The sequence below is a fragment of the Sparus aurata genome, chromosome 1 (genome assembly GCF_900880675.1).
Source record: "Sparus aurata chromosome 1, fSpaAur1.1, whole genome shotgun sequence".
NCBI lineage: Eukaryota > Metazoa > Chordata > Actinopteri > Spariformes > Sparidae > Sparus > Sparus aurata.
The window spans coordinates 34869377-34896921 of NC_044187.1; the positions used below are offsets into that span (position 1 = coordinate 34869377).

Genomic DNA, 27545 nt, shown 5'->3' on the forward strand with positions numbered 1-27545 from the left:
GTGTTTAAAAAGGTCTTGGGGAGTTGTGCTGCATTGGTATAAAATTCCACAACAGAGTGACATCACAGGAGGCAGGCTCCAGAGGCCTGCCTCCTGTGATGTGGACCGCAGGAATGTAGACTCCGGGTGTTGAAAAGCCCATTCGTGTTGTAAAAAAAAAAAAAAAAAAAATGTGATTGGTGCAACTTAAACAAGAGCAACTTTTGGGTCACCAGACCTTGGAAAATCCCCAGGGTTTGTATTCATCCTCATTCAGCATGGCACTCGTTACAGCTCATTAGGACGAGCCTTCAGTGTTCGACCACGCCTGCACAAAGTGGGGCGCTCGGGCCAAATGTTGGGATAAGTGTTGATTTGGCCCGCAGATGTTTTGCAGCAAAAGATCGGCCTATGTAGGATCCCTAATTATTAGTTTTGTCATAATCTGAGCAGGGCAAGCAGAGGGAGAATTTCTGCAGGAAGTCAGCCAATTGATGGAACATGGGATCTGGGAATCATGGAAACTATGAAAGCGACAGGCAGATAAATAAAAAATTGAGGAACACTGAAAGATTCGTCTGGCAAGCATTTTTTCACTTGTTCTTAAGTCATAAACAAAGGAGAGTAAACAATTAAAAAAGTTACTCATAAAAGTGATTTATATTCATCACAAGCCTCCCTGGGCGTCCGTGTAGTACCATTTCACAGCTTAGCAATACAACACAATAGCTGCTTGCTCTGGCCTGCAGTTATTACATTTTTGGCCCTTCAAGAGACAATGTTCAGGCACCCGCGGTGTAAAATCCTTACTCCGGTTATCTATTAATACCTGTTAAGACTCTGTTGTCTTATACTTTAGCGTCAGTTAAATACACAGAGACAGTGGAGTCAAGTAGCCAAAATTTGCTCAAGTATTAGCACTGTTAGTACTGTAGTGAGTTGAGTGGTGAGTAATTGTCTTTTATTGATGTGAATCTGACTGATCGGATTATTTCACCTACAGATGGTCTTCTATGGGTAAAGTTAAAGAGGTAAACATGTGACTGTATGTATTTGTGATGAAATTACAAATGATCATCTCCTGATTCGACCAAATGCAAACTAAATATTACATTATTATTAAACTCTATTAAATTAAAAAAAATGTTGTTTGCTTGTTATCGCCTGTATTATATTATGATTGGGTAAATAAATGAGCAAATTGTTTGTATGTGCATAATAGTGTAATAATAATATAGTATCTTAAGCTATAGTTTATAGTATAATAATTGTGTCTGTTATGCCAAAAAATAAATATAAAGAGAGTCAAAATGTTAGAGTGTCCTTAACTGCTATTTCTTACCTTTTTAATTATATTGTTTAAATTTTACTATTGTTATGTTTTTTTTGTATTATTCTGACCTTTGGCTGCTGTGGCAAACAAATTTCCCCGTTTGTGGGACAATAAAGGAATACTGATCCTGATTCTGATTAAACTTTGATGAATCCAGTCCAGATGTCCCAAGTGGCAGTGTGACCTCCCCCCACATCTGTTCTGTCCAATCACATGAAGACAGTAAGATTAGAGATGTGTCCATGTGTCAGCCTGTTGTCTTTCTGAACATGTCTCGTATCAGATGGCTCGTCTGACTGCCTGAATACTGCCTGTTTCTCACTTCATTGTCGAGACTGCTTGCTGTCTAGATAAACAGTGAGGTAATGATGAAGTCATTGGTCTATAGAGACGTGGGAAAGCATTTTGTTGTGTAAATCAGTTTATTGCAAGAAGACCACTGGGAACAAGGCCAACATCACTGTCTCCCTCTGAGCTCTGCCCGGAGGTCCTCATCAACAAAAATGAGGATTTACAACAATTCAAAAGACATGAGCATAAAACAACATTAATTGGCTGAAAACTAACGGCTGTAGACCTACATTCTAAATATTGTATATATCTCAAATATAACTAAATGTCAGAAGTTACTCCAACGTCCGTGTTTATAATAGCATATCCCTCTGATATGTACAACATAATCAAGACAGTGCCTTTTTGATCTTGGAAATTCATTAAAATTACACACAAAATAATCTGAATCATGAAAAGAGGCATGCACACCGACCAGTATTTGTCTCTACGTAGCCCTCCTGAAAATATACGCAAACCACTTTCAGCTGAGTGTATAAAATGACAGCCACCTCGGAGCACGTAGCACAGCTCCACAGCGCTCTCTCGTGGCCGCAGGACTACCACCCACGCCTCCAGAGGACGCTTTTAATGTCTCAGCATCTCTTTAAATCAACTAAAAATACGTCTCACGTTTTGTTTTGAACACATGCTGGAACAGAGTGGCAATACTGCTGACAAAGGTGGGTTATTTTTGGCTCAAATACAAGCAGGAGAGTGGCCACAAGCGTTGGTTTTGAAGCCTCAAACACAAGGGACGGCACAAGAGTTCAAGCGCTGTGTTTAAGAGACAGTATGCTGTGACAGTTCAAAGGGCGGTGTGCCATCAGGATGCACCTCCTCTTTCTTTTCTAAATCTGAAAACCAATCTTGTACCTCTGAGATTCAACATTAACTGAAGATGCTTCCGCCCATGTTAGAACCAGGGATGAAGGTTACACCTTCAGTCCGTCTCACCCGATCACAACACCTCCGCCGCGGTGTACCCCTGCCGTGCATCATCGTCAAAAACCACCGTGTTTGTACCGGTAATACAAATGTTCTAATATCTTTCAAAACTATACAAAACTTATAAATTATTATGTTCTATTCTTAAATATAAACAACATCAAGTCAGTTTCCAGTACTTAGATTATATATTAGGTACAGTACATTGTACAGCTCCGCTGTCAGAGAGCGGAGAACGTTCCATCTGATACACTGTACATGATCCAAAGGGCTGAAACCGGTGGTTAGACATGATCTTTGAATAAATTAATTCATAAATAAATTATGATTATGTCCACCCAGTAACAGTGGTGTCCTTGGTTCCCCTCGAGACTGCACACACACACACACACACACACACACACACACACTTTGCACACGACAAAGTCCACATTTACAACTCTTACTCCTATACTAAAAATACTTTTGGCTTTAAGAAGTAACAAAATTATACTCAACTCAACTCAGAGGCTAGAAACTAATTGTTTTATACCGTACAAGAGCTCTACCATCTAGAGGAAACTTTAAATTCAGTAGTTACATGTTTAGAGTACCTGTAGAGGCTTTGCAATGATAGAATAGTATCTCTAATCAATAAAGTGACAGTGCTGGATGTCAGTTCCAGGGAGATCCCTTTCCTATGTGGGTTGTATTAAAGAAAAAATAAAGCCCCCATCTAACTCACATATACCTGTAAAGAGAGAGAAAAACAGACAAGACTCTATGTGAATGGTGGTAAATATCTGGACAGTGCAGATCTAGAGTTGACCCGTGGCAGGTACAGCATGCTGTGTTGGCTGGTACCGAGCATAAGAGACACGTTGAAGCATTTTGAGTGGTATTACTGGCAGACCAGATCATTTAAACATCAAACATTGTCACTGACATCGGATCATTCAGTTTTTGCAAGACTGATCCAGTTCTGCATATATCAACTAATATTAGTACTTATATAATCCTCAAATATATACAGAGAAAGCCAGTTTTACTTAAAAATATCTTAACAGTGTGCTTATATCCAAACTTCTACAAAGAGTAACAAACAATCCAGCTAAAAGTCGCTGTTAGCTCAGGCTTCCTCTCTTCCTACCAGTCAGTCAGTTACAGTAGCAGCTTCATCACCAACAGTAGCCTAACTGCTGGTGTTAATACAGTTGAGTTCGCTCCAGCCAACCTTTTGGTTCATTCCTCCCTTGTGTGTATTGCACCAAAGATAAAATCATAGAGAGCTCTATTTTCCTATTTGAAATAAATAAAAGGTAGGAGTTGGTAAACTCCTACCTCGGGGGAAAAAAAGCGCTGAGAAACTGGAAGCCAGGTGAGGTTTCCTCCGTTAACCAGAGGAAGAAGAACAAGAAGTAGAAGAGGAGGAGGAGGAGGAGGAGGAGGAGGAGGGAGGTCAGTGGATGTCTCTGCACATGGGAAGGTTGACGAAGATGAAGACGTTGAACTCGATGAGGACGGAGAAGCAGAGAAAGATGGCGTACAAGATGAGGCAGGCCAAGCCCAGTCGCCAGTCCAGAGTCCACTTGTTCAAATGGACACCGAGAACCTGCGGACATGAGAGAGAGAATCAGCGACACCTTAACTACTTTACGTTAGCTTGTAGTTGTGCTATGGAAACAATGAGAGATAAGCAGCATTGTACTGAAGCAATCTGTTTAATGAGCACTTCTGAAGTGGACAGAGGCAGAACCGATGGGAGGGACTGGCCACGAAGGTCACGACTGGACTGTGTGTGTAGTCTGGGTAGTCACACTGCGCCAACCAGTCCGAACTCACACAACACGCGGTATGTAGCGAAGACCTGGAGTTTAATCAGAGGTATTAAGTGTACTCCCTGGAGAAATTGACATGTTTGATTCCAGCCAAATCATTTCCAGTAAGAATCTTGCTGCCTTCAATTAGAGACTATTTCTACAGAAGAGTTCAGAGGACTGACAGGGAGCTTCATCACAAAATAACAGCCAAAGTCCTTCAAGGTGTTCACGTTTTGTCAATGAAGCAGATTCTGGTAGGACACGAAGATTAGAATCCCGAGACACGTATGCTTCACGCACATGTTCAACGCATCAGCGCAGAACATCTCTACAATCAGCACAGTTTGAAGGTAGAGATTAGCATCACTGATTCAGTATCGCACCAAATGTGGACCATGCTCACTATCCGCGCTTCTGCTCCTGACTTCTGGGTTTGAATAACGGCCAGAGGAGTGTTGTCACAGCGAAGTTCACCTCTGAAATGTGTATCCTGTTTAACATTTGTGCGAAATTCTGTCAGATTTAACGGCATTAATTCCTAGTATTTCTTGAGTTTAAACCACCAAAATCGAATCACTTCATCCGTCAGTCAAAGTGGACATTTGAAGAAATTCCGTCTGTGCCTCATTCTCACCCGTGTTCCTTCGCTCCTCCCCAGTGTGAATGTCCCCCAGCACCTGTCTCACATCAATCTTGTTGAGTGTGCCCAGTCCCCAGTGTGTCTCCACCTGCACCTCATCCATTTGTTGGTCCAGTTTGTACTCAAGCCTATGTTGTTCCGTCACTCTTGGTTGGTTTGTCTGTTGTCGTCCTTTTTTCCTCCAAGGAACCTAAATAAGAAGGAAGGGTCCTTACGGCACTGAATCTGGCTTTGGGGCCAGGCTGCGGTGCTGGCTGTGTATAAGTTAACGTGGGATGCATGAAGAAACTCACTAAAACCCAACATATCTACGTTCTTATGAAGAAATGCCTCCAGAAAATGAGAGAGCACGCTTCAGAGAGCAGGTTAACCACTGACTCTGATTGACTGGTCTGACTGATTTTCCGCTGATGATATTGCACTTACACTACACATTGAAAAGTAAACAGGAGCCTCTCCTACATAAATTTGAGGAAAGGAACAACGTGTTGGTAAAAAACAGTCATTAACCTACTCTCTGAAGTGTGGTGTCTCATGTTCTGGAAGCATTCCTCCATCAGAAGTCATACAACGTAGACACATTAGGATTTAGTGTGTTTCTCCACGCATGTCCCATTCTCCCATTGACTTCAATACAGCTGTCTGGCCCCAAAGCCAGATTCAGTGATGTAACGTCCCTTCCTTCTTTTTTAAGTTCCTTGTTTTGGTCCATGTGTCTCCTGTGCTCGCTGCTACGTCCTTGTTTATTCCTGTTTTTTCGTCTTTCTGGATTGTCCTCTCTTTCTCTTTTTATGGATCACACTTTTGGATTTTAGACTGTAAGCTCATTCAAATGAAACTTTTGTTTCACTACCTGCCACCTTGTGTTTGGGTCCTTTCTGTTGAACTGTTCCACCGTTCTACAGGTGGTTGTAATGCATCAACAAAGGCAGGGAAGAAGTCTGTAAAGCTAGCGGACATAGAAGTTAAGGATGCTAGACTTAAAATACATCAAGTGCTGAGCAAGTGTTTTGATGGAAATGCTCTTAGCACACTTGGTTATAGCTCGAGGATTCACGCAATGCATTTTGCATTGCACTAAATGGAAGTTTATTAAGCAACATAACTGTGTTTTTACAAGAAAAACTCTACATGTGCCTGGTAGCTGTCAGCGCTCTACTCCCTCTCACTGGCTGCTACAACAGCTACAGCTGCTAACCACACTGTGTATAATGATCACTGCACATTCAGTTGATGATCAACACCCTGAAAAATGGCACAGCGCCACCATTCCCCATTCCTTGCTTTGTTGAGCTTGATGTTTCCTTTTTGGGGAGTGATGGGGTGGGAAATTAGATCCTAGACCCACACTTTTATCATTTCTCTCAAATTATCATATTTGACAAGACTGGCTAGCTAAAAAGCCAAACAGGTCTGGTCATCACGTCACAAGGTGATGCTGGGTCATTACTTAAGTTTTGCCTTTTTGCTTCACAGTGTGCTGACTCTGTGCGCTTGTCTACAGCAAACAACGGTGCAGATAGGATTTCATCTAATTCAAATAAATGAGCTGTATGATCAAACATATATTGTGATCAAAGCGTTCACCATAACTCTACGGGTGGATTCGAAACCACAAAGACGTTCTATGAATACGTTTTAACCCCCAATAGTAACAGTCCGGGACTTACTGTGAAGAATACTGAGGCTAGTAAGAGTCCGACAGAGAATATGAGTCCTCTGCTGTTGAGATGAATCTGAGGAGACAACCAGAGAAGTCACATTATTTCTTCACAAGGGATATACTGCAAGGTTTCCACAATGGCCTTAAAAAGCCGATTTTTCAAAAGTCAGGTCAAAACAAATAAAAAAGGCAGATGCTGCTGCTCTGTCCTCATACACACAGAATCCCTGTCTTTTTTCTGGAGCCAGGGGCTGACCTTTATCACACCTAATCCAAATGTCTTTTACAAGTTTGGAGAGTAATCAGCGGACCAATTAACACATTACATCTCCTCGGTGTAAGGTGATAAACTGTGCAAGCGCCCCCGACAAACACTGTGCGGCTGTGTTTGCGCTCCGCCCCGAATATTACAGACTACTGTCGCCACCCCTCACGAACACAGCCCTGTTCTATTCTGGTCTGAGTCCAGCAGCATCTCCCGCGGCTGAGCTGAGGAGCACTCACGATGGAGCCGTAGTCGATGCAGAGTGTTTGCAGTGCCCACGGCAGGCCCAGGCCGACCAGGATGTCAAACACATTACTGCCTATGGAGTTAGAGATGGCCATGTCTCCCATACCTGAGGCAAGGAGAGCAACACTGTCAAGGTCTGTGTACAGTCAGGAGACAAGTCACTTATGACAGGCAGTATTCCGCTGTGGAGCTCGCTCTCTTAACAGCATCTCTGTTCCGTTTTGACACAACACAAATACTGATGTTGACTTCCTGTTGGTGTACCCACCTTGCCGCGCCACTATAACACTAGCCATGCAGTCTGGGACGCTGGTGCCTGCTGCCAGGAAGGTGATTCCCATAATAACATCGGGAATTCCCAGAGTGAAGCCAATCACAGTCACCTGAAACCAAACAGATTTAGTCTCTCTCAAAATTGTAGTGTATTGAGAAGTGGTACAGTTAACCAAATAACATAAAAAAAAGGAATATGAATTTGTGGAATAAAAAAGGTGATATCTCTGCTTCTGCTCTATTGATTTTGAACATTTGTTTTTTAAAACTGTCCACAATGACTCCAGCAGTGTTACAGGAGGGCAACGCTATAGACATTGGTGAACTGCCTTTCAAAACCTGGTGCCTAGATTACCCACAATGCAGTTTAGCCACTGAGAGACATCCCTGGAGGCAATTAATCAGGTTAGATGCAGCTTCCTCTGGAGCCACAAACCAAATATCTCTCCGGTTTCTCAAACCTGACACGGATGTGTTTTCAGTATTTTACTGGAAGGGGCCGACTGAACTGACCATCCAGACCATGATGTAGGACAGGCCAGCGATCCAGACGGTGGCAGTGAAGAAGGAGACCAAGAACCATCTCTCCCAGCGACGCTTGGCACAGTTGGGCACGGTGAAGAACAGAAGCAGGGACAGCGGCCACATGACCAACCACTTTAGCTTTTCACACGCCCCAGCTGGGAGGAAAGCAGGAAGAAAGGTGACTTCGGTGACAGCGCTGATTGCAAACACTTACTCACAGTGATTATTATTTCGTTTCATCCGATCCGTACCTGGAACTTTGAAAGGCACCAGGGGGCCGTTGCCGTCATCTTCTCCCTCTCCTTCCTCGTCGTTCTCGTTGTTCTCATTATCCTCATTTTCGTTCTCTGTCTCGTTCCCAGACTCCAGTCGCTGAAGTCTGCACCTCCCGTTCAGCCCCTGCTCAGCCCCGCCCATACCGTTTTCTAAGCTCCGCCTTCCCTGAGCCCTGGCGCCTGAGTCGGAGTCGCCGTTGGTGATGCGGTTGACTCGAGTCTCAGTGGTGTTGATCAGTCTTTGTCTCTGCGAGGAATTATAAAACATTATTATAGACAACAGTAAGCTCAGTCCCCTCATTAAAGGTAGAGTGATATATGCTCATGCCACACAAGTCCTCCTTATATGCGGATGACTTATTGTTATATGCCTCCGATCTCTCCATTTCAGTTCCTGCTGCTCTCCACTTTTACATCTTTTGGTTGTCTCTCAGGGGTATAATTCAGACTTACTTAAAAGTGAGTTTATGCCACTTTACACAATTTTGCGTTTAAAGTCGCATGAAAATTTTTGAAAACCCTTTACAGGCCAATTTATCTCCTCTCTGAAACCAGACTAAGAATGATTTGAAATGCTGGTCTCTGCTCTGCTTTTTTGTAGTCGCAGAAAAATCGATAGCCTAATTCTGCTCTGTAATTGTTTTGCACAGGACGTACCTCACCCCTGTTGAGCTTCATCGCACGACAATTATCAGTGATGGGCTCTGTGCTCTATAGTTTAGCTAGATACTAGCAGGTCTTGAACCCCCTCCTTGTTGGATGTCAGTTAAATCTGGTCTACCCTGGCATAATAGATCCTCAGTTCCCTACCCTTCCTGGCAAAAACACAATCTGACACCTTCCTTACTCCGCCTCCTGCTCTGAAAGGCATGATAAGATTTTTACAGGTTATAGGCATGTTAGCTCTCTACAAACTACCGCTCAAGATCATAATAGAGCTGCATGGGAGGAGGAAATGGGTGAGGCAACACCTGATGATCTATGGGAACAGGCACAGGTTGCATACCTCTACTATTTGTGCCCGACACTGTCTCATTCAGTGTAAGGTCATCCACTGGACCAGAGCAAGATTATCTAAGATTATAGTTTTCTATTCTGTCTGTTCTTTCTATATTTTGCTATATTGCCCTGTTTTGGTTGCTGCTGCTGCGGATGCATGCACGCTGTTTATGCTTCTGTTGGACAACCCACAAGTGCAACTACTTTTTGACTTCTGAAAAAAATAGAAAAAGAAAAGAAAGGAATGTTATGAGTCCTAGTTAACTATTCAGGTTTGTTTTCATTTTCTAGTTACGTTATAGAAATAAAAAGAAGCCCTTTATATTTGTCTGAAGCAGAAGTTCATGTTCTTTTCTCTTCTTTCTGCCAAAAGCCCAAATTTGGTTGTTTGGTTTGGATTTAGATCCAGACTGGAGTCTGCAGGAGACAGATGCCTGACAGACAGTGTAGGCTGTGTTATCCAACATAAAATAAGCATTCATTGCACTCGTTCTTCTTTTTTAATGCAGACAGTGTTGTTTGCTTTGTATTTAAGACTCCAGTTTGGCACAGGTCTTTTAAAATAACTTGAAAAGTCTTGAGTTTTTCAGAAGGTGGCTTTGCTGCTTCTCAACCTTTTCTAATATGAAACAACTTGCGGCAGGAGAAACGACACAACTCAGCACAGTGTACACAAAATGTGAGTCCATTTAGTGTCTATGTACCTCATTGATAAGCATGCGTGAAGCCATGGTGAGGCGGGTTCTGGGGGAGAAATGACTGGTGATCATGATCCTCATGCCGGCCTCAGAGAAGGACAGCTGGTGGGGGTACGCAGACAGCAGCTCGTCCACCATCAGCACCGACGGCTTACAGTGGAAGTTAGCTGGAGAGAAACAACACCAACATGTTCATCCGACTGCAGCGCTGATTCATTACTGTTTTAGGAACCACAATTACCCTTTTCAAAAATAATGTGACTGTGATTTTAAACACACAAAATCACAGTCACATACATATATATATATATATATATATATATATATATATATATATAGATATATATATATATATGAAGTTAAGCTTATTATTGAAAGGAATAAAAAGTGTTTTTGCAATTGCACCTTTACTCTACCAGCTTCTCAATACTTGCTTTATTGATAGTTTAGTCAGCTTAGGTTGCTTACACTAGCTTAATAAAGTTTACACTGTATAGTATAAGTTTTTTAAGAGTAATTTGGTCAGAACTGGAAGCTCACTATACTCTTTGCTGAAGCTTTGTCGTGGCTTATTTGGTTGTAGCAACAAGCTGTTATTAGCAGGCAGCTCAGTTAGCTGTGGAGCTAAGCAGCTCAGTTAGCTGTGGAGCTAAGCAGCTCAGTTAGCTGTGGAGCTAAGCAGCCCTGTTAGCTGTGGAGCTAAGCAGCTCAGTTAGCTGTGGACCTAAGCAGCCCTGTTAGCTGACCAGAGTCTGTCTGGATGACTGAGGCAGTCGCTGCGGTCAACAGGGCTCGGCTTGCCTGGCTCAGTGAGTTGAGGATTTTTTTCCAACGTCGCGCTACGTGACTCGCCTCGTGCGGAACAAAGTGGTATTACGAGACAGGACAATCGAGCTAATTTTAACATCTCACATATTGTTCATTTAAGCTCTTTGGTGTGCTACATCCAACCAACTTCATAGCTATCTAGACTGTAAACTGACGTTAGCAGCTCACTCTTTGTTTGGGTGCATATCCAACAAGCCAATGTGGAACATGGATGTGTTCTTGTTCGAAGATAAGAAGGAGACATTTACTCCAAACCGAATATGGGTTACGTGTGTGGCTGTGCACAAAGGATTTCTCTCTCAGCTGCGGTCAAAAATAAGCTAGAATGCAGTCCTGACTGACCGTGACTTAAGACACTGAAGGGCTTTTGAGTTGGTCCTTTGACATAAGGAGGCTAGAGAGCCAAAGTGTCTCCTGAGACCCTCAAGCAAAAGGATAGGATAGCAAGGATATTCTAACAGGAACAGTGCCTCATTTTCACCTTCTCAAACATCTGCCACTTTCAATCGTCAGGACAAAATTTCAATATACCCGCAGGGTTACACTTTCTGATGTGATCTGAGTATTTTTCCAGTGCCCATATGTTCTCAGCAGTCTGCAGCTGCGGCAGTGTTGATTCCATCTCGGCTGTTCCCTTTGTTGTCACTAATCATTTTGTTCCTTGAATGAATAGCTCTAACTGTAAGCTGTGGTATGTCCATGTCATTATCTCCCCCATAGACTCTACACCACCTACCAACTAAGTTATGGTAGGGTGTAATCCCAAAGTCCTGTCAGAGGGATATCTATGAACACAGACATGTAAACGGACATCGCCCACAGAGGTGTCTCCTCTGCTTTAGTGTGAAGATCCGTCCAATAGTCTGGGTCCCTGATGGGTACTGTGGGGACCATTTAGACACTGCATACTCAAAGACATCCGCCTTGCAACCATCTGCTGAACCAACTACTTACTACCACCATGGTTTCTCTTCACCACCACCTCAGCAGACCCCGAGGAACAAATGAGCAGGGTGATTGGTTCTGCCTGGGGCAGCACTCAGAGATCCAGATACAGAACAAGCTGACGGCGCAGGCTGCGCTGGAGCAAGTTGGAAGCCGGGAGGGTGCGTGTAGGTCCTAGCCAGCATCTTCTGCCGCTCTCTGCTGTTAGCTCTTGCTGTGTTGCATACTACATTCTGAGGGCGGAGAGACTGAAGATGCAAACACTAGAGTAATGTGTGGACATGCTGGGTGGTAAAAACAGTCCCTTAGACAGCCTACGAGCCAGGAGATTTGACTTCTACTTCTTCTGTTGAGCGGCACCCACTGAAACACACAGAAGCTACTGCAAACCATAAATAAAGCCATGGCATAGCCAAAGGCAATGTTAAAGGTAGGGCATCATGCTATGCTGGACTTCCTGATCCCAAGGAAATGCAAATACGCAGGTAAATGCGCCGGTGAGAAGCTGCCCTCAATACTTCTTAGTGAATTCAGACCCATCTACACACTCCAGCAGCTGGTTTGTAGGTTTCCTTTGATAGTTTCTGTATGAAGGGCCAGGTGGTGGAAGCACGGTGTTCAGTATGTTAGCAGTGGGCTTCAATAAGTCAGGTATTTGTTTGTGGCCATTGTGTCAGCATACACAGCCCAGTATAGACAGTATAATTCAGCTTTAGCACTGAGGATCCATGCTGACAATCACCCAAGGACAAAACAGACAGAACTTTGTCCATAAAGTCATCCGTGCCTGTCTTATCCTGGAGCTGAACAAAAATAGATGAGAGTTGAGGCCCCAGCTGCTTTATATTTATGTAAATTCCAGTGCCGAGATGAGCAGCTAACACCTACAGAGTCCTGTTAGAGGACACGGCCTGTATAAAATAGAGCAGATTTTGTACCTTTCTTAAGTAGGACTGCAGTGGCATCGCATGTGACATTATCCTCCAGATCAGTGCTCCCCGTCAGCCCATTGGCCAGATTCATAGAGTTCTTCTTTCGACGGTCAAAGTAGCGCTGCGCCCTGCCATTAAACCTGGCAAAGACAATACGAATAAGCAGAGGGAACAACTTCTTTATCTAAATGACAGCTAATCAGTTCAGTAAAGGCACTAAAAGTGTCTGATGATGAGACTCACTTCATGATGAGGATGTAGACTACATACATGAGGACCAGGACCAGGGACTCCCACCTGCGCGCACACACACACACACACACACACACACACAAGGTCAGTAAAATGTACAGTGCTTCAGTAGTTCAAAAACCATATGTGTACAGTATATTGTAGCTGCTACAGACAGTCTCTTTACTCACCAGCACACCTTCTCGTCGTAGATGAACTAAAGAGGCAAGAAGAAGAAGAAGACACAGAAGGACACAGGGGTGGAAGCAGTGATTGAAAGTTAATTCTATGTGTAACATCAACCCCACTAGAGGGCGTAGCAAATCCAGGTCTCAGACATCCAGCAAAGGTCAAAACATGGCCCTTTGCTCAGGGTTCGTACGGGTGCTTGAAATCCTTGAAAGTGCTTGAATTTCAATGTTGTTTTTAAAGGTCTGAAAAGTGCTTGGATTTTAGTTTAAGTGCTTGAAAGTGCTTGACATTATAACTCTGTCTTTCACAAAATTGGGATCAGACTGGATAATTAATTTCTGAAGTTTTTTCTATTATGAAATATATTTTAGATGTTTACAACATAATACAATGTACATAATTGTGATAAAAAGTGAAGAAACAATCATAAGTATATATATTTTCCTTTAGATACGTATTTTACCCCAGCAATAAGGTGCTGGAAAATCTTAAAAATGACCCTTAAAAGTGCTTGAAAAGTGCTTGAATTTGACCTTGAAAAATGTGTACGAACCCTGTTTGCTTCATTACACCTCATTTACAGACAGGAGGGCACTGATGAAACTGTTCTTAAATCCTGAAATCACTCGCGAGTTAAAACCGAATACGTGTAATCATGAATTGCACTGTGACACGCTGTCACCTCACCGTGGCTCGACTGCGCTGTTTTGGTCAGCATGATATGTAGGAAAGACATTGACTAGCCCACGTTCTATCTCTTACATATGCCTTTTCCCAATTCCACGCTACATCCTGCCTGCACACAGTATGTACAAAATAAAGTTCATGGTACACTATTTTTGTAGTTGGTATGTAGACAGAAATTTGCATAATGAATTAACCGGAAAAAATACAAGATTTGCACAGCCCGACTTAAAACAACTTGAGAGTGTCGCTGCCAATCAAACTTCATAAAGAAGCTAGAATGGCTTTTAGTAGAGTGCATACCTCCGCCAAGGTCCAACAGCCCCCCCTCTAATTCGATGCCTAACCAAATATAAAACTTGATAGCCCTGTATTACTCTAAATTCAAACCACCCATAGGTGCTTAACCATAACTTAAGATCATCAAATCTAGGATCGATTGTACTCATACTCATACCAGCCACCTAAATAAGCCAGATTCGGTGCATTACCCCTTCGCCAAGGAGGTTATGTTTTCACACGTGTCTGTTGGTTGGTTTGTCAGCAGGATTTAGACAAAACTATGGATTTCCATCAAACTTGGATGGACGGGGAAGGACAACACTTAAATACGTTGAGTTACTTCTTACCACTGCTGCATTTCCTTTGTGCATTGCATGACGGGTCCATCAAAAGTGTTTTTAAAACACACATCAGCGTTTTGTAATACACATGATTTTTTGACTTTTTCTACTGTGAATAAAGTGCACACTCCAAACCTGCTGCAACCTAGAATGTAATCTGGATTCAGCACACAGCCACATGATACACTTAATTATTCGGGGGACTGCTGTGATTTAAAAACTGCTAAAAAAAACACTTTTATAGCGGATGCACTCTACCTGTGTGTTTTTTATCGACTTTCTACAATCCAGCCGATTCTGCTGAGGCAGGCGGTGCGGAGCGGTTATTGATGGGAAAGCTGAGGGCCATAAACTGTACTTTCAAATTGGCCTTGTGCGCTTTGCTGTAAGTGACGGTGTAATCTGCAATTTCTGCAATAACCACACTTGATCGTGTGAACTGTGTATTTCATACGAGTCTTTAACCTCTTACCACGATGAGGGCTGTGATAGCAAACGTGTAATAGGTTGAGTCCCGGAGTAGAGCCCAGTGAGAGAGCTTCACTGCCTGCAAAGAGCACAGAGAACACAGATAAGCCCACTCGCCAGTAATAAGTATGCAGCCCTAATTCATACACTCTTATAGTAACACTTCTCTTTGCTGGAGTTTATGCAGCACTGCGCTAAAAGAAATGCCTCTGACACCATTACCATACTTGATGTAAACACAGGAGCCCTCGTAGCTGACCTCTTGAATCACAATGACTGAAAAAGCCAATTGCGAGGTCCATCCTACGTGGGAAAGGTGGCCGTATGTTTATCTACTTTATGTAATCAGATACAATGCAGGAGCCCACAATACGGTGACTAACACTCTCCCACACACAGTGTTCGCACCGAGTATACGTAAGTGGAGGGTCAGGGGCCACATCTTGTATGTGCCACTCCCAGCTGCGAATCGTTTGCCGCTGCGAGGCAGATGGCAGAGTCGGAGCCTGACAAAGCTCTGAAATGTTTGCCTGTACTCCGCTTCACAGTGTAATGGTGCTTTGTAGAGGGAGCCCGCTATGAAGAGCCAGCCAAAGGTAACAAACACGAGTGAGGTGCAATGGACAGACTTGAAGATGATTTCACCGCACCCCGCCTGCCCTTCTGCCTCATTATCCCACTACGATTATGTAATGCACAATCTGGGATCGCATCACTGTTCGGAGTCAGGTGCATATATTTTTTCAGAGCAGAGAGCTTATCCTTGTACGCCGCTCTGTTCCATGTCCCCGGCACGTCAGGTAACATCAGAGAGGCGCTGCACTATATTATGTTATTTGCTGTGTCTCATGCAACACACAGCACAAAGGACGTGAAGTACAAAGTAGATCCAAACTATCCACTGTGTTCAGACTGATGGGCTGTAATACATGTGGCTGGTTAAGCAGATGGAGCACTAAGAGGACATAAGAGGAAGAGCCCCACAAAGAAAAAGTTATAATGGAAAGCTTCCAATGTGTGCCAGCGACAGAAGGTTCGCTTTTTTCAACAATTTTTTTGTCTTCAGGGTCTCTGGACGACTGTGGCATGAAAAGTTAAAATCCTGTACTTGTTTTCAGTCACTCTTCTTCTTCCTCTCTGTTCTCTATGACTTTTTGAACTCTGAATGGTGACTGAGGTGTTTTGTTTGAGGCCAGCTGGTTATGAGGGTGTGGCATTTTGAAGGCCTGCGGTTTCCAGGTGAACACAGTTTGCCAATTGATGTTCTATCTCTTACAGAAACATGATTTTGAATGTCTGTTTCGGTGAAAGCTGTGCAGTTGTGCTTAGAGTTTCATCTTGAGTATGGTACATATACAAGAAGTTCAAATGTTCAGACTTGTGTGCATAGTTCCATTTTTTTACAATAAGGGACAACTGCAAACTGAAATCGTTTCCCTGAAGAGGCTGCCTACGGCCCTGGGCGGCAATAGAATAACATTTCTTTTCTTTCCTTCCTTTGATCCCATACCACAGGAGATTGAAAAGACCTTGATAGACACATTTTCTACCAAATATTCTATTATAAACATCAAGATTGTTTATTATGAGGGGAGTCAATGACCTAAATACTCTCCTTTTGTTAGTTTTTTAAGATTTGCTTGAGCATTGGGGAGATCTTTCGTCTTGCATGGGACTTGCTTTTGTTTTTGTTCCAGAGCATTGACTGGGCATTCTATTTGTTTGTATTTATTTCTATTTTTTTAATGAATCTTTAATTGTTGTAAATGTTATTGTTTGGTTTGATGTGACTGGGATGGAGAAGGGGGGATGTTACCGTATACAAAAAAAAAATACACTATGTCCTTTGTCCTGCATATTTTTGCATGTATGCATGAGCACTTTGTGTTTATTCAAAGGTGACATTATGCTGTTGGTCAGACTCTGTGAAAATGCCATCAGGTCAGCTGCAACAGTGTAACGCTGCTATGACATCATACCTGCCCTGCAAAGAAGCCACACACACCGATGATGCAGAGGATGTTGAAGACAGCTGATCCCACGATGGTCCCCACACCCACGTCACCTTTAGTGATGAACACCCCTGGGGAGAGGGTGAGCAAGCACACACACACACACACACACACACACACACACACACGCACACATACACGTGCGCGCACACACACACACACACACACACACACACACACACGTACACACACACACAGAGCATTAGGACTCTGCAGAGAGCACAGATGATGTTTTGTACACTACTTGACATTTCCAGCATCTGCAGTGCTGACAAACAGATGTCACACAACTGTCAAAACATATGTAAATGACTTGGCCATGGATTTCCCTCTCTGACACACACAGACCAACATACACATGTAAGAGCACACACGGAAAACACAAGACGAAAATCTTTCTGAAGAGGCCTAAAACAAACCTGAATTTGCATTCATTAATTTTCCGTTACCAATCAGAAGAAAGCTGAATCAGTTAAATCCAGGCTCCATGTGTTATTACATTTCTATTTAAATAAGAGTAATTACAGTAATTACAGTAAGGTAATGTGACAGCCCTGCCTTGGAAGTGAACGTTCTTTGTATTGTTTGGTTCAGACAGATACGCTACGCTGAACACAACCACAATTAAAGAAAAAAAAAAAAACAGAAAAGAAGAAAAAAACATATGGCATTGATCCTCACCAGCAATTCTCTAGTACATGAGAGCACTTTAATGTGATTCTAATGTGATTCAGTAGATGCAAAGCCATGTTTGCTTACTGCATGTGCCTTTGAATAAAAGCTTTGTTGTCAAGCCTTTCGTTAAAAGGAATGCATGCCTCCTCTCTAATGCAGCTACAGCACTACGGCATGTGTTCCACTTCCACTGAGGAGGTAAAGAAGTGCTTGTGGCGGATACCTATGATGGATGTGAACAGCTCAGGGGCTGAGCTGCCGGCGGCCATGAACGTGGCACCTGCTACATCCTCACTGAGATTGAGACGCTGTGAGAAGGGAGTAAGAGACATATAAAAAGGTCACATTGGAACAGGATGTCCCAGCTCTAATTAGATAATACCCAGCAGAACCCCCTGACCCTTGGCTGAATATACTAGAAATCCAAATAATCGCCCAATCAGAATACAAAATGTCCCATGTATTCACTCACTTGAAGAAAACATGGGAGACAAGGAAAAAATGCAGTTTCTTGTATGTGTTTGAGCTTTTGCAGATAGACATTTAGCAATTTAAATCATCTAGATTCATATATAATATCATATTCAATATCTTTCTGTTTGAGTTGTACAGGTCTGACCAGATGATGTTATATTTTGTCATATTTGAAATGCAGCAGTGTACTGTAATCCCATGTGAGCATTTCTGGGTGTAAATCTCCTATTAAACAACCCCTATTTTTCTAAGGAAATATTTAAGAGATATTTAGGATTTTGAGTTTTTATAATTCATGATTTCAGGACCATTAATAGCTCATGCTCATACCTCACACAGCTTCTCCAGAGAGGGGACGAAATAGTCATCACAGACGAGGGCCAGGGCACAGAACATGTAAATGGCCTGCAAAGAGAGAGAGAGAGTGATAAATATTACAGAGATCAGTCATGTACGAAAATGTGGCGTGATGTGATTTATACATATGATACCACAGGGTGAAAAGTCCATGCTGAGATGGGTTCCAGCTGCAACATTAAAAGTGCAGCCAGCTATGATTTATCAGTTGATATTTCAGCTGCTATTAAGGGCAGATATCTGTGTGTACCCTGGCTGGTGCAGCAAGTACACCACTCTGCTCTAAATGCTACATCAAGTTTAGATGTAAATTACTCTGGAAAATGAAACAGTGAGTCTGATATTTGAGGGGAAAGATTCAGATCTGATGCCATGCAAATGCAGTACATTAACGGATCTGTCATTAAAAATTCATGAAAAACACAACTGTGGGACCACACTTCTTACATTTTTAAACAGGGAAGTTAGTTTTCACTTTTAAACATAGAGGCATTAACAAAACTTTGGAGGGGAGGTTTAATGTCATCTGACTATATACGACTGTATCATTCAGATAGATGGATAGAATTACTTTAATGATCCCAGACTGGGAAATTATTTAATTATTATTTACATGCAAAACAACAATAGTGGGCCAGACACTGACCCTTGGGGAACTCCACTAAACAAAAATTTCTTCCAAGTGTGTTCTCAATGACAAGATTCAATATTTCTATATTTTTAATGCTACTACTGCTGTGTTTTCTTGTGATGTGTCATTGGATAACGCCCGCTGCGCACACCTTTTCACGGTATCACATCATAACACCTGATTCAGAAACACAGGAACTGGCGACTTCCAGTGGCATTGCTCTGCTGCAGCATTATTGTGATTGAGTGATTAAAATGTCCCTGTTTATGTTTGTTTGCGTTATGTTATTTAACACTACATGATGGCTTTGGAGACTTTTTTGGAGATTCCTCTACACCGGACCGATTTTGCTGCTTTTTGCAGCAAACTACTGCCAAAAAACACCATCCCATGGATACGAGGAAGTTTATGTTTCTGACAGGGGAACACTTCGGTCTCTGCGAAACTAGATATAACAGCAGCACCGGCTCAAGTAGGATGAAGGTTGTACGTTCTCAGCAGACAGGGGCGGCAAATGATTGTACAAGCAGTCAATCGCAGCAAATCAACTTTTCTGATGACTAGGCCATCTTGGGACTAATGGACATAGACACCGACATTTCCGTTTATAGTTCAGAGGTTAAAAACTTTGTACAATGGTGTGGCAAACATCATCTCATTTTTAATGTTAAGAAAGCAGAGGAAATTATCTTTGATCCAGGTCAACCAGGAGATCACTCTTTACTATGGGTCCATAATGCTTGAATCACTCAGGTTTATTCTTACAAACTGGGGGTACATACTGACTCTAATCTGTCCTGGGAAGTCCATTTAAATTCTGTGTTTAGTAGTATCCAACCGTGACTTTATTTTTTTCGAGGACTCAGAGTGTTTGGAGTGGAACAGAAGATATTGATGATTTTTTTTATAATGCAGTGATGGAGAGCATACCAAGATATGGAATGGCAGCTTAGTTTGGGAATCTATCAGTGAACCTGAAATCAGAATTAAATAGACTAGCCGGCACAGCATAGAAAGTGGTGATGGAGCATCCAACCCTCCAGCAGCTCTCTCAGGAAGCAGTAGTCAGACAGGCAAAGAAGATTACTGCTGACCCTTCACATATACTCACTACACACTATACTCTCAATATGAGCTGCTCCCATCGGGTCGACGTTATAGGGTCCCAATTAAATTCCTCGGCAGATATAAAAACGTATTCATCCCTTTTTCAGTGAATCTCCTCAAGTGAGGCCATAAGGCGGGGGGGTTTGCCGAGGGGGAGGGGTGGAATGTATTTGGCAATTGTGTTATGTGCTTGTGTCTTGTGTCTGTCTATGTATGTACTGTATTACATGTATTCTTATGTGGCAGCCCTTTTCCAAGACAAACCTACAGGGAGAAGAAGAGACCGGGCTAAGATGAAAGACAGATTGCTGTGATCAAGAGAGAAAATGTCAGTTGGTGATGACAGACTGATAGGGTATAAATGAACAAAGGAAAGGCATGAATATTTTTACACTTCGTAATAACAAAGCCTTTCAAAGTTCTGCTTACAGCAAAATTGGCACGAAGAGTGAATATTCCTTTTTGCCTTTGTGCTCAGCACTGAGTCACATTTTACCGTGCACCAAGAGTTCCTCTATTTCCTGTTTCTGAAAGGCAGGTGAGGCTGAGCTGAACATCGTGAGAGCCACAACTGAGCCCACACACTAAGTGGCTTGAAGAGTGTGCGTGTGTGTGTGTGTGTGTGTGTGTGTGTTTGATAGAAGATAAACACATAGAAAGTACTGAGTGATCAAATTGGAGTGCCATAAGCACCAGGTCAACAGTCACTGAGGTAAAGAGGCATGTGTTAATTCAAGGCAAACACAAAGCTCAAGTGTAATCCTGATAACTGGGTTTAATCTTGATTCAGGTTTGAGGTTGAGGGAAAACATCATCACTATCTCAAGCTTCCCGCAGCCGTGTGCATGTGCGCACACTGACTGTAAATGTGCGTGCATGTTTTATGTTGGATAAACCGAAAAGGAAGTCCATAAATCCTTGAGTTGTGTTTGCTTTTGTGTTTTGCTTTTCTGAGAAGCGATGATGCCAGCATTAATGAGCAGTGCAGAATTGGAGGGGCGTCAGCAGTGCAGCTATCAAGAGAACAGCAGTTGGGAAGTAAAACACTTTGATATTTAAATTCTGAACTGAAAATCTTACACAAGTGTTTCACAGTTTTTCTGGCTTCAAGCTGACTCCAAAACCAGAAACACGCATGATCAGCGATGACCTCTGACTGACAGAGGAGTCAGCTCACAGCAGCTTCACTCGTGATCACATGGGACTCAACGAGACAAGGACAGCAGGAACTAATCCAGTGTTCAAATCAACATCCCTGAATCAAGACCATACGCTGCAACCGGTGCAGCATAATACAGATGACATAAACCACGTGAATATAGATGAGTAGTATTTTTAAAGTTTTGAGATGTTTTATGATGTGACTTCATAAGATATATATCATTTATATTTTAACCGGAGCAAGAAATTAATCAGGTTGGTAGGAGTCTGATTAATATTAGAGGGCAGTAGCCACACGTGGAGAGAAAACTGCCATCACATTTATACTATTTTATACTATATAAATACTTCACCTTCTCAGGAGAAGGCAGTCTCAGTGCATCTCAAATGCTATGGAGTCCAAATCATTTAATGATACCCAACCCTACAGATTAACTCTTTGGAGCAGTATCGTCTTTTTTTGGCTGTTTGTTTTACATTTAAAACAAGTCCCCAGCTATTCAGTGGTTTCGGAAAATGCTGCAACGCTATTTTGCCTTAAAGCTTGAGACAATTTTTTGTAGACTACGAAACATCACCCAACTTTCCATTAACATTGGGTGAGTGGAAAATGACTAAATTATCATTTTTGGGTGAACTTTTCCTTTAATAAAAGCTAACCATGACTAATAATGAGAGGGACTCTGTTTGATTGCAATGCTAAATCAGAGGAGCATTCATTTAAGAATATGGCTTTTCTATATATTTATATACATATTGTCAACAAATCCCATCATTGGATTAAAACCACCAATAAGTCAATAGGTCTGTACTCATATTTCCCTTTTCTTACTGTGGCTCTCTGCCCTAAGCCCCATGGTTCCTACTAAAGACATCACTTTTTTAAATGGGTCACAAAAAGGCTCAGTAATTCCCTCAAGCAGCAGGGCACTGTAGTTTCTCACAAAGTTAAACTCAAACAAGAGTAAGCAGTGTTTTTGTTGGGGATTACTTTCAGTTGCGAATTAATACATGCTTTAGTTAGTATTAACTGCAGGAGGGCAGTGTGCGTGGGCCCGAGTCAAAATACACTACAGTTTCCATGGTTATGGTAATGAAACAACATCATTATTCCGTTCTTAATCGTTTTTGGACAAGCAGTAGCACACACACACACACACACACACACACACACACACACACACACACACACACACACACACACACACACACACACACACACACACACACACACACAAAGGTTTGCCCATCTCACCTTGTTAGGACTTGGCTTCCATTCTTATGTACAGCCTAACCCCAACCAATTGATGCCTAAACCTAGCCTAAGCTAACCACCATTCCTACCTTATGATCCCTGAACCAGGACATCGGACAATCACATTTTCGGCATCAGGACTTGTCTTTTGCTTTATTGACCAATTATTGTCCTGGCCGATTATTAGCAGCGATACACAGCATTTTGACGATTATCAGTATCTTCACTGAATCCTCCCGATTGCCGAAAAACATTGTGCGATTTGTAAAAAAAAAAAAAAAAAAAAAAAAAGGGGGGGGGGGGGGCATTATTAAAAGGAACATCTAGTGTATAAAGTCAGATTCTGATAAACTTGATCAGCATTGAATAAATGCTTTCTTTGAAACAACCGTCACTCACGGGTACAATAATCCAACAATAATCAATTAATCTAACAGTAATTGTAATATACTTACTTACTTATTATCAGAATACAATCTATATTCCTGTATTCAACAGTAATAGTCTACTAACCACCAACGGTAATTGTATTCTAACATTTTCATTTTATTCTCCCCGTGGCAGCATAACCAACAGTGTGAGTTGCCTTTCTGTGACACATCCTTGCATATTTTTCAGTGGGGAAGAATTCAACTTCCCTGTCATCCACGGGGATGAAGAGAAGGCTCCCCAGTGTCTCCCCCACCATCCTGTTTCTCTCATCTGTCAGGATTGCGTTCACCGCACTAAATCCTCTTTCGCATTCTGCCGTGGACAGGAGAAGTGTGGAGGCTGTAGACATACATGTTTGAAGCTGCTCATCTATGCTGCCTGGGTGCTTGTTCTCTCTGAAGTCCTTTGGCAGCAGCACAGGTCTTCTGGAGGCTCAGGTCATCTAAAGAACTCTGTGTCGTTAGAGTACCGTAGTGTCACCGAACGGGGCATTGTCTTCTTCAGAGGGCCAGGTGTTAGGATTCAGCTCGGCAACAGTGGACAGCGCATCATTCACACCCACAAGTCTCTGAGTGATGTTTTCTGTTGGTGCCGGACAAGAGTTTGATCGGAACTCCTCAGACTTCTTGAGCTGTGTTTCACTGGACACTGGAAGTTATGGGTTCTGGCATCCTTTTTTATTTTTTTTCCAACTTTATTTATAGAGCCTTTTGAACATTTTAGACAGACAGTGTGGTGTACAGCACCAGCCACAAGGGTACAAAACAGGCATCGATTATCACAACTGAATGTCAACTCCCTCCCCGTTTCCCACCCCCCACCCACTGGCAGGCCAACCCCACGAAATCCAAACAAAAGGGGGGGGGGGAAAAAAAGGAAACAAAGAAAAAAAAAACAGCTCAAGCTTATAATAATAGGTAGAATAAAGTATTAAATAACCAAGTAAATAAATAATAAATTCACTAATTAATCAAATCTGGCATCCTTTTTAATCATGGACTTCAGCGATTTCAGCACAATGTCAACTCCTTTTCTGCGATTGCCGGAGCATCCCTTTATTGTGGAAACAGAGACAAGGCCTTCAGGGTTTCTAGTGCTTCTTCAACACAGCTCATCTCCAAAACAGCCTATGAGTCATTTTTTGCATGGATCCCTGCGCATTTTGCTTTCTCCTTGGTCGACCGTGTGTTGTTTTCAGGCAGGGTCTGAAACAGTTTGACCAGGGCTGAGTAGCTCCTTCACAAGAGACATGCATGAGGACGACAGCCAGCGAACGTTGAATGCTTTTCCCTAACTTCTTGCACGGACACCAAACTCTGTGGCCATCGCTTCGAGTTCTCACATGTGTTTGGGACTTGGAGAAAAGAATGAAAATGACTTGCTTGAGTGATTTTCTTGACTGTGTCTTAGACGGCAAGTTCCAGCTTGTGGTTCATGCAGTGAGTTATCACCTGGTCAGAGTTGGTTCTCTCTCGCATCACTGTGGCTAACCCCCTGTATCTTCGCATCATGACAGAAGCTCCATCCATAGTGAATCTGAGCAGCCAAGCCTGCAGAATGATTTCCCTGCTCATTTAAACACTGTAGCTGTGTGTTGCAGATTGCCTCACCAGTTCCAGCTTTCAGCTCAGTGAGTTTGTAAAGAAAATTGCGGGCCTGATTTTGGAACGGGATGCGGATGTAAACAATGAGGCAGTTTATACTGGATGTCGACGTGCTCTCATCAAGGAAGATGCTGAATTTATCCGGGGACTCGACAACATATTCAGATAGGCTGTGATAACCAAAAACGTCTCTTTTATTTCCAAACAGAACAGAAAAGTGGAGGATGAACACAGACAGTTTCAGCACAGGTGGATATGACAATACTTTCAGCGTTCAGTGAGAAAATACTATCTGCCTGATATGCAAGACAAAACTTGCCGTTCTAAAGGAATACAATCTCAAGCGTCATTACTCGACTGAACATGGAGAACAATATGAGAAGTACAAGGGAGACGAGGGGAAAAAAATGAGGACTACATGGAGGACTACTGTCTCAATAAGGTCTTTTCCACAAAGCGAAGGACGCTGTTGCTGCCGTTGAAACGAGTTATGTGGTAAGGGAATCTATCGCAAAAGCAGGAAAGTCATTCCCCGAAGGACCGTTTCCCAAGGGTCACATGTTGCAAGTCGCTTGCATCTATGTCCAGAAAAGAAGAGCTGGTTCAACAAGATATCTTCATTGGCAAACACAGCGGCAGAGCGGATTAACGAGTTGTCAGGTGACATGTGTGAACAGTTACTAGAACAACAGCCAAAGTTTCACTGCCATCTCTGTGGCACTTGATGAAAGTGAAGACCAGACAGACTATTCCCAGCTAGCCATTTTCATCAGCAGCTGCTAGCGCCACTTAGTGGGCCGGTCTGCCATGGAGCAGACTGGTAGACATTACCACTGATGGAGCCCTGTCAATGACAGGCAAAAAAAAATGGACTGGTAGCGCTGGAACAAAGAAAATAAGAGGAGGAATATGCAGTTGTTCTCAACAGGTACTGTGCAGCAAATGCTTGAATTTTGAACATGTCGGTTGTCCTACAATGTCATCAGGTCCAGGAGTTTACAGCACCGCCAGTTTCGGGCCTCTTCAGAAAAAATCGAGTCTGCCCATGGTGATGTACTTTACTGCGCTGGCTTGGCAGGGGAACTGTCCTGAAGAGATTTTTTGAGCTAAGAGCAGAGATAAAAAAAATGATCATGGAAGATGGCAGAATAGACATTCCGGGTGAACGATGACTTAAAGGAGAACTTCGGTCGATTTAAACATGCAGCTTCATTGCTCAAGCTACCCTTGACTTGCCAGTACCGAAGACGCGAACAAATTTGGTCCAGCCATTACAGAGCTCCGTGAACGGAGACTTCGCATTAAAGGCTAACAGCATGGGGTCAGAACTTTACACTGTGTTTTAAGCATCTTAACATGCTCCACATCTCACACCAAAAGTTATGCAACATCAGCAGACACCTTAGCACACAGCACTGTAGCATGTATGACTCAAAATGAATAAAAAAGAAGTTAAAACAGTGTGTTTGTGCAAGGAGCTACTTACCTGTTTGTTGACATCCGTGTCTTCCGGTAGCTAGACCAAACTAGTCAATCCGTCGAGCGTGCACTTACTCCCTCACTGGCGGAGACGGAAACGTAATCCAGCATTTTCGTGTGTATGTTCATAATGTACATGTCCATGTTACAGCCTGTCATGAGCCATGAGCCTTACAATAGCCTGTTAAGCCTGTTAAGTGCACGCTCGACGGATTGACTAGTTTGGTCTAGCTACCGGAACACACCGATGTCAACAAACAGGTAAGTAGCTCCTTGCACAAACACACTGTTTTAACTACTTTTTTATTCAGTTTGAGTCATACACGCTACAGTGCTGTGTGCTAAGGTGTCTGCTGTTGTTGCATAACTTTTGGTGTGAGATGTGGAGCATGTTAAGACGCTTAAAACACAGTGTAAAGTTCTGACCCCATGCTGTTAGCGTTCAATGCTACATCTCCGTTCACGGAGCTCTGTAATGGTTGGACCAAATTTGTTCGCGTCTTCCGTACTGGCAAGTCAAGGGTAGCTTGAGCAATGAAGCTGCATGTTTAAATTGACCGAAGTTCTCCTTTAAAGATCCAAAATGGATCATGGATCTTGCTTCCCTACAAGGCACAACACAGGAGCTGAACACCCTCAACCTGAAGCTGCTCAGGTCCCTTAAGATGAATCTCCTCAACCTGGTCAGCTCATCACAGCAGCTTATGAAAATGTGAAGGCCTTCTCCACAAAACTGAGTACTGTGCAAAACTCAGCTGTCTGCAAACATTCCTATCATATCACAACATGCAGATCTACCGTGGAAGCGGGCACAGCGTTCAGTCGCGATGAATATGCCTCTGCTATTGGAAACCCACAGCGGGGGCTTGATTAGCATTTTGCTGAGTTTAAGGCACATGGTGACACTTTCCAGCTGTTTGCAGAGCCCTTCTCAGCTGAGTGTCCAAAGTGTGATGCGGATGGAAAATATTGACTTGCAGTGCAAAAGTGAGATAAGAACTAAATTCGGAGAGGCATAAGGAAAAGACGACACGACTGGATCATTTCTGAGGGACACTCCCTCTGTCCTTCCCAGAGCTGTCCAAAGTGTGCCTTTCTGGAGGCGCATGTCTGTGTGAGAAACTGTTCTCCACTACAAACTTGAATACATGCGGGTCCAGGCTTACTGATGCCCATCTTAAAGCCGTACTTAGGGTTTCAACTGTGATCTCAATCAGGGAAAATGTGGCTCAGTTGTGCGAGCAGAGGCGCTGCCAAGTGTCTGCCAAGAAAATAAAGTTCAAATCTGTTCAGGGATTTCATTTGTTAGCTCAGTGTGAGGTTTACTTTAAATGAGTTAATAAATTAGCAACGTTTTAGTTAAAATTAAAACAAATTACAAAATGGTGTGTACATTTTTGTGTAATTTTGTTAATAATGGAAATAATAGAAATATTGCACTTCCTTATCTTACCAGAACACATGAGTGGCCCTCCTATGAGA

The 27545-nt window shown here is 42.7% G+C and overlaps 1 protein-coding gene across 1 annotated transcript in view; it reads right to left on the reverse strand.

The window, feature by feature from the left end:
- Positions 1 to 1715: 1715 nt before the first annotated feature.
- LOC115591901 (sodium/potassium/calcium exchanger 3-like) overlaps positions 1716 to 27545 on the reverse strand; it is a 67040-nt gene continuing 41210 nt past the window's right edge. Inside the window, exons 4-17 of the mRNA XM_030434314.1 lie at positions 18368 to 18442; positions 17787 to 17871; positions 16856 to 16959; positions 14881 to 14955; positions 13101 to 13126; positions 12922 to 12975; positions 12685 to 12818; positions 9980 to 10140; positions 8253 to 8523; positions 7990 to 8156; positions 7472 to 7586; positions 7197 to 7309; positions 6700 to 6765; positions 1716 to 4181 (exon numbers count right to left, since the gene is read on the reverse strand). Coding sequence (XP_030290174.1) covers positions 4029 to 4181; positions 6700 to 6765; positions 7197 to 7309; positions 7472 to 7586; positions 7990 to 8156; positions 8253 to 8523; positions 9980 to 10140; positions 12685 to 12818; positions 12922 to 12975; positions 13101 to 13126; positions 14881 to 14955; positions 16856 to 16959; positions 17787 to 17871; positions 18368 to 18442 — 1599 coding nt within the window. The 3' untranslated portion in view covers positions 1716 to 4028. The remainder of the gene's footprint in view (positions 4182 to 6699; positions 6766 to 7196; positions 7310 to 7471; positions 7587 to 7989; positions 8157 to 8252; positions 8524 to 9979; positions 10141 to 12684; positions 12819 to 12921; positions 12976 to 13100; positions 13127 to 14880; positions 14956 to 16855; positions 16960 to 17786; positions 17872 to 18367; positions 18443 to 27545) is intronic.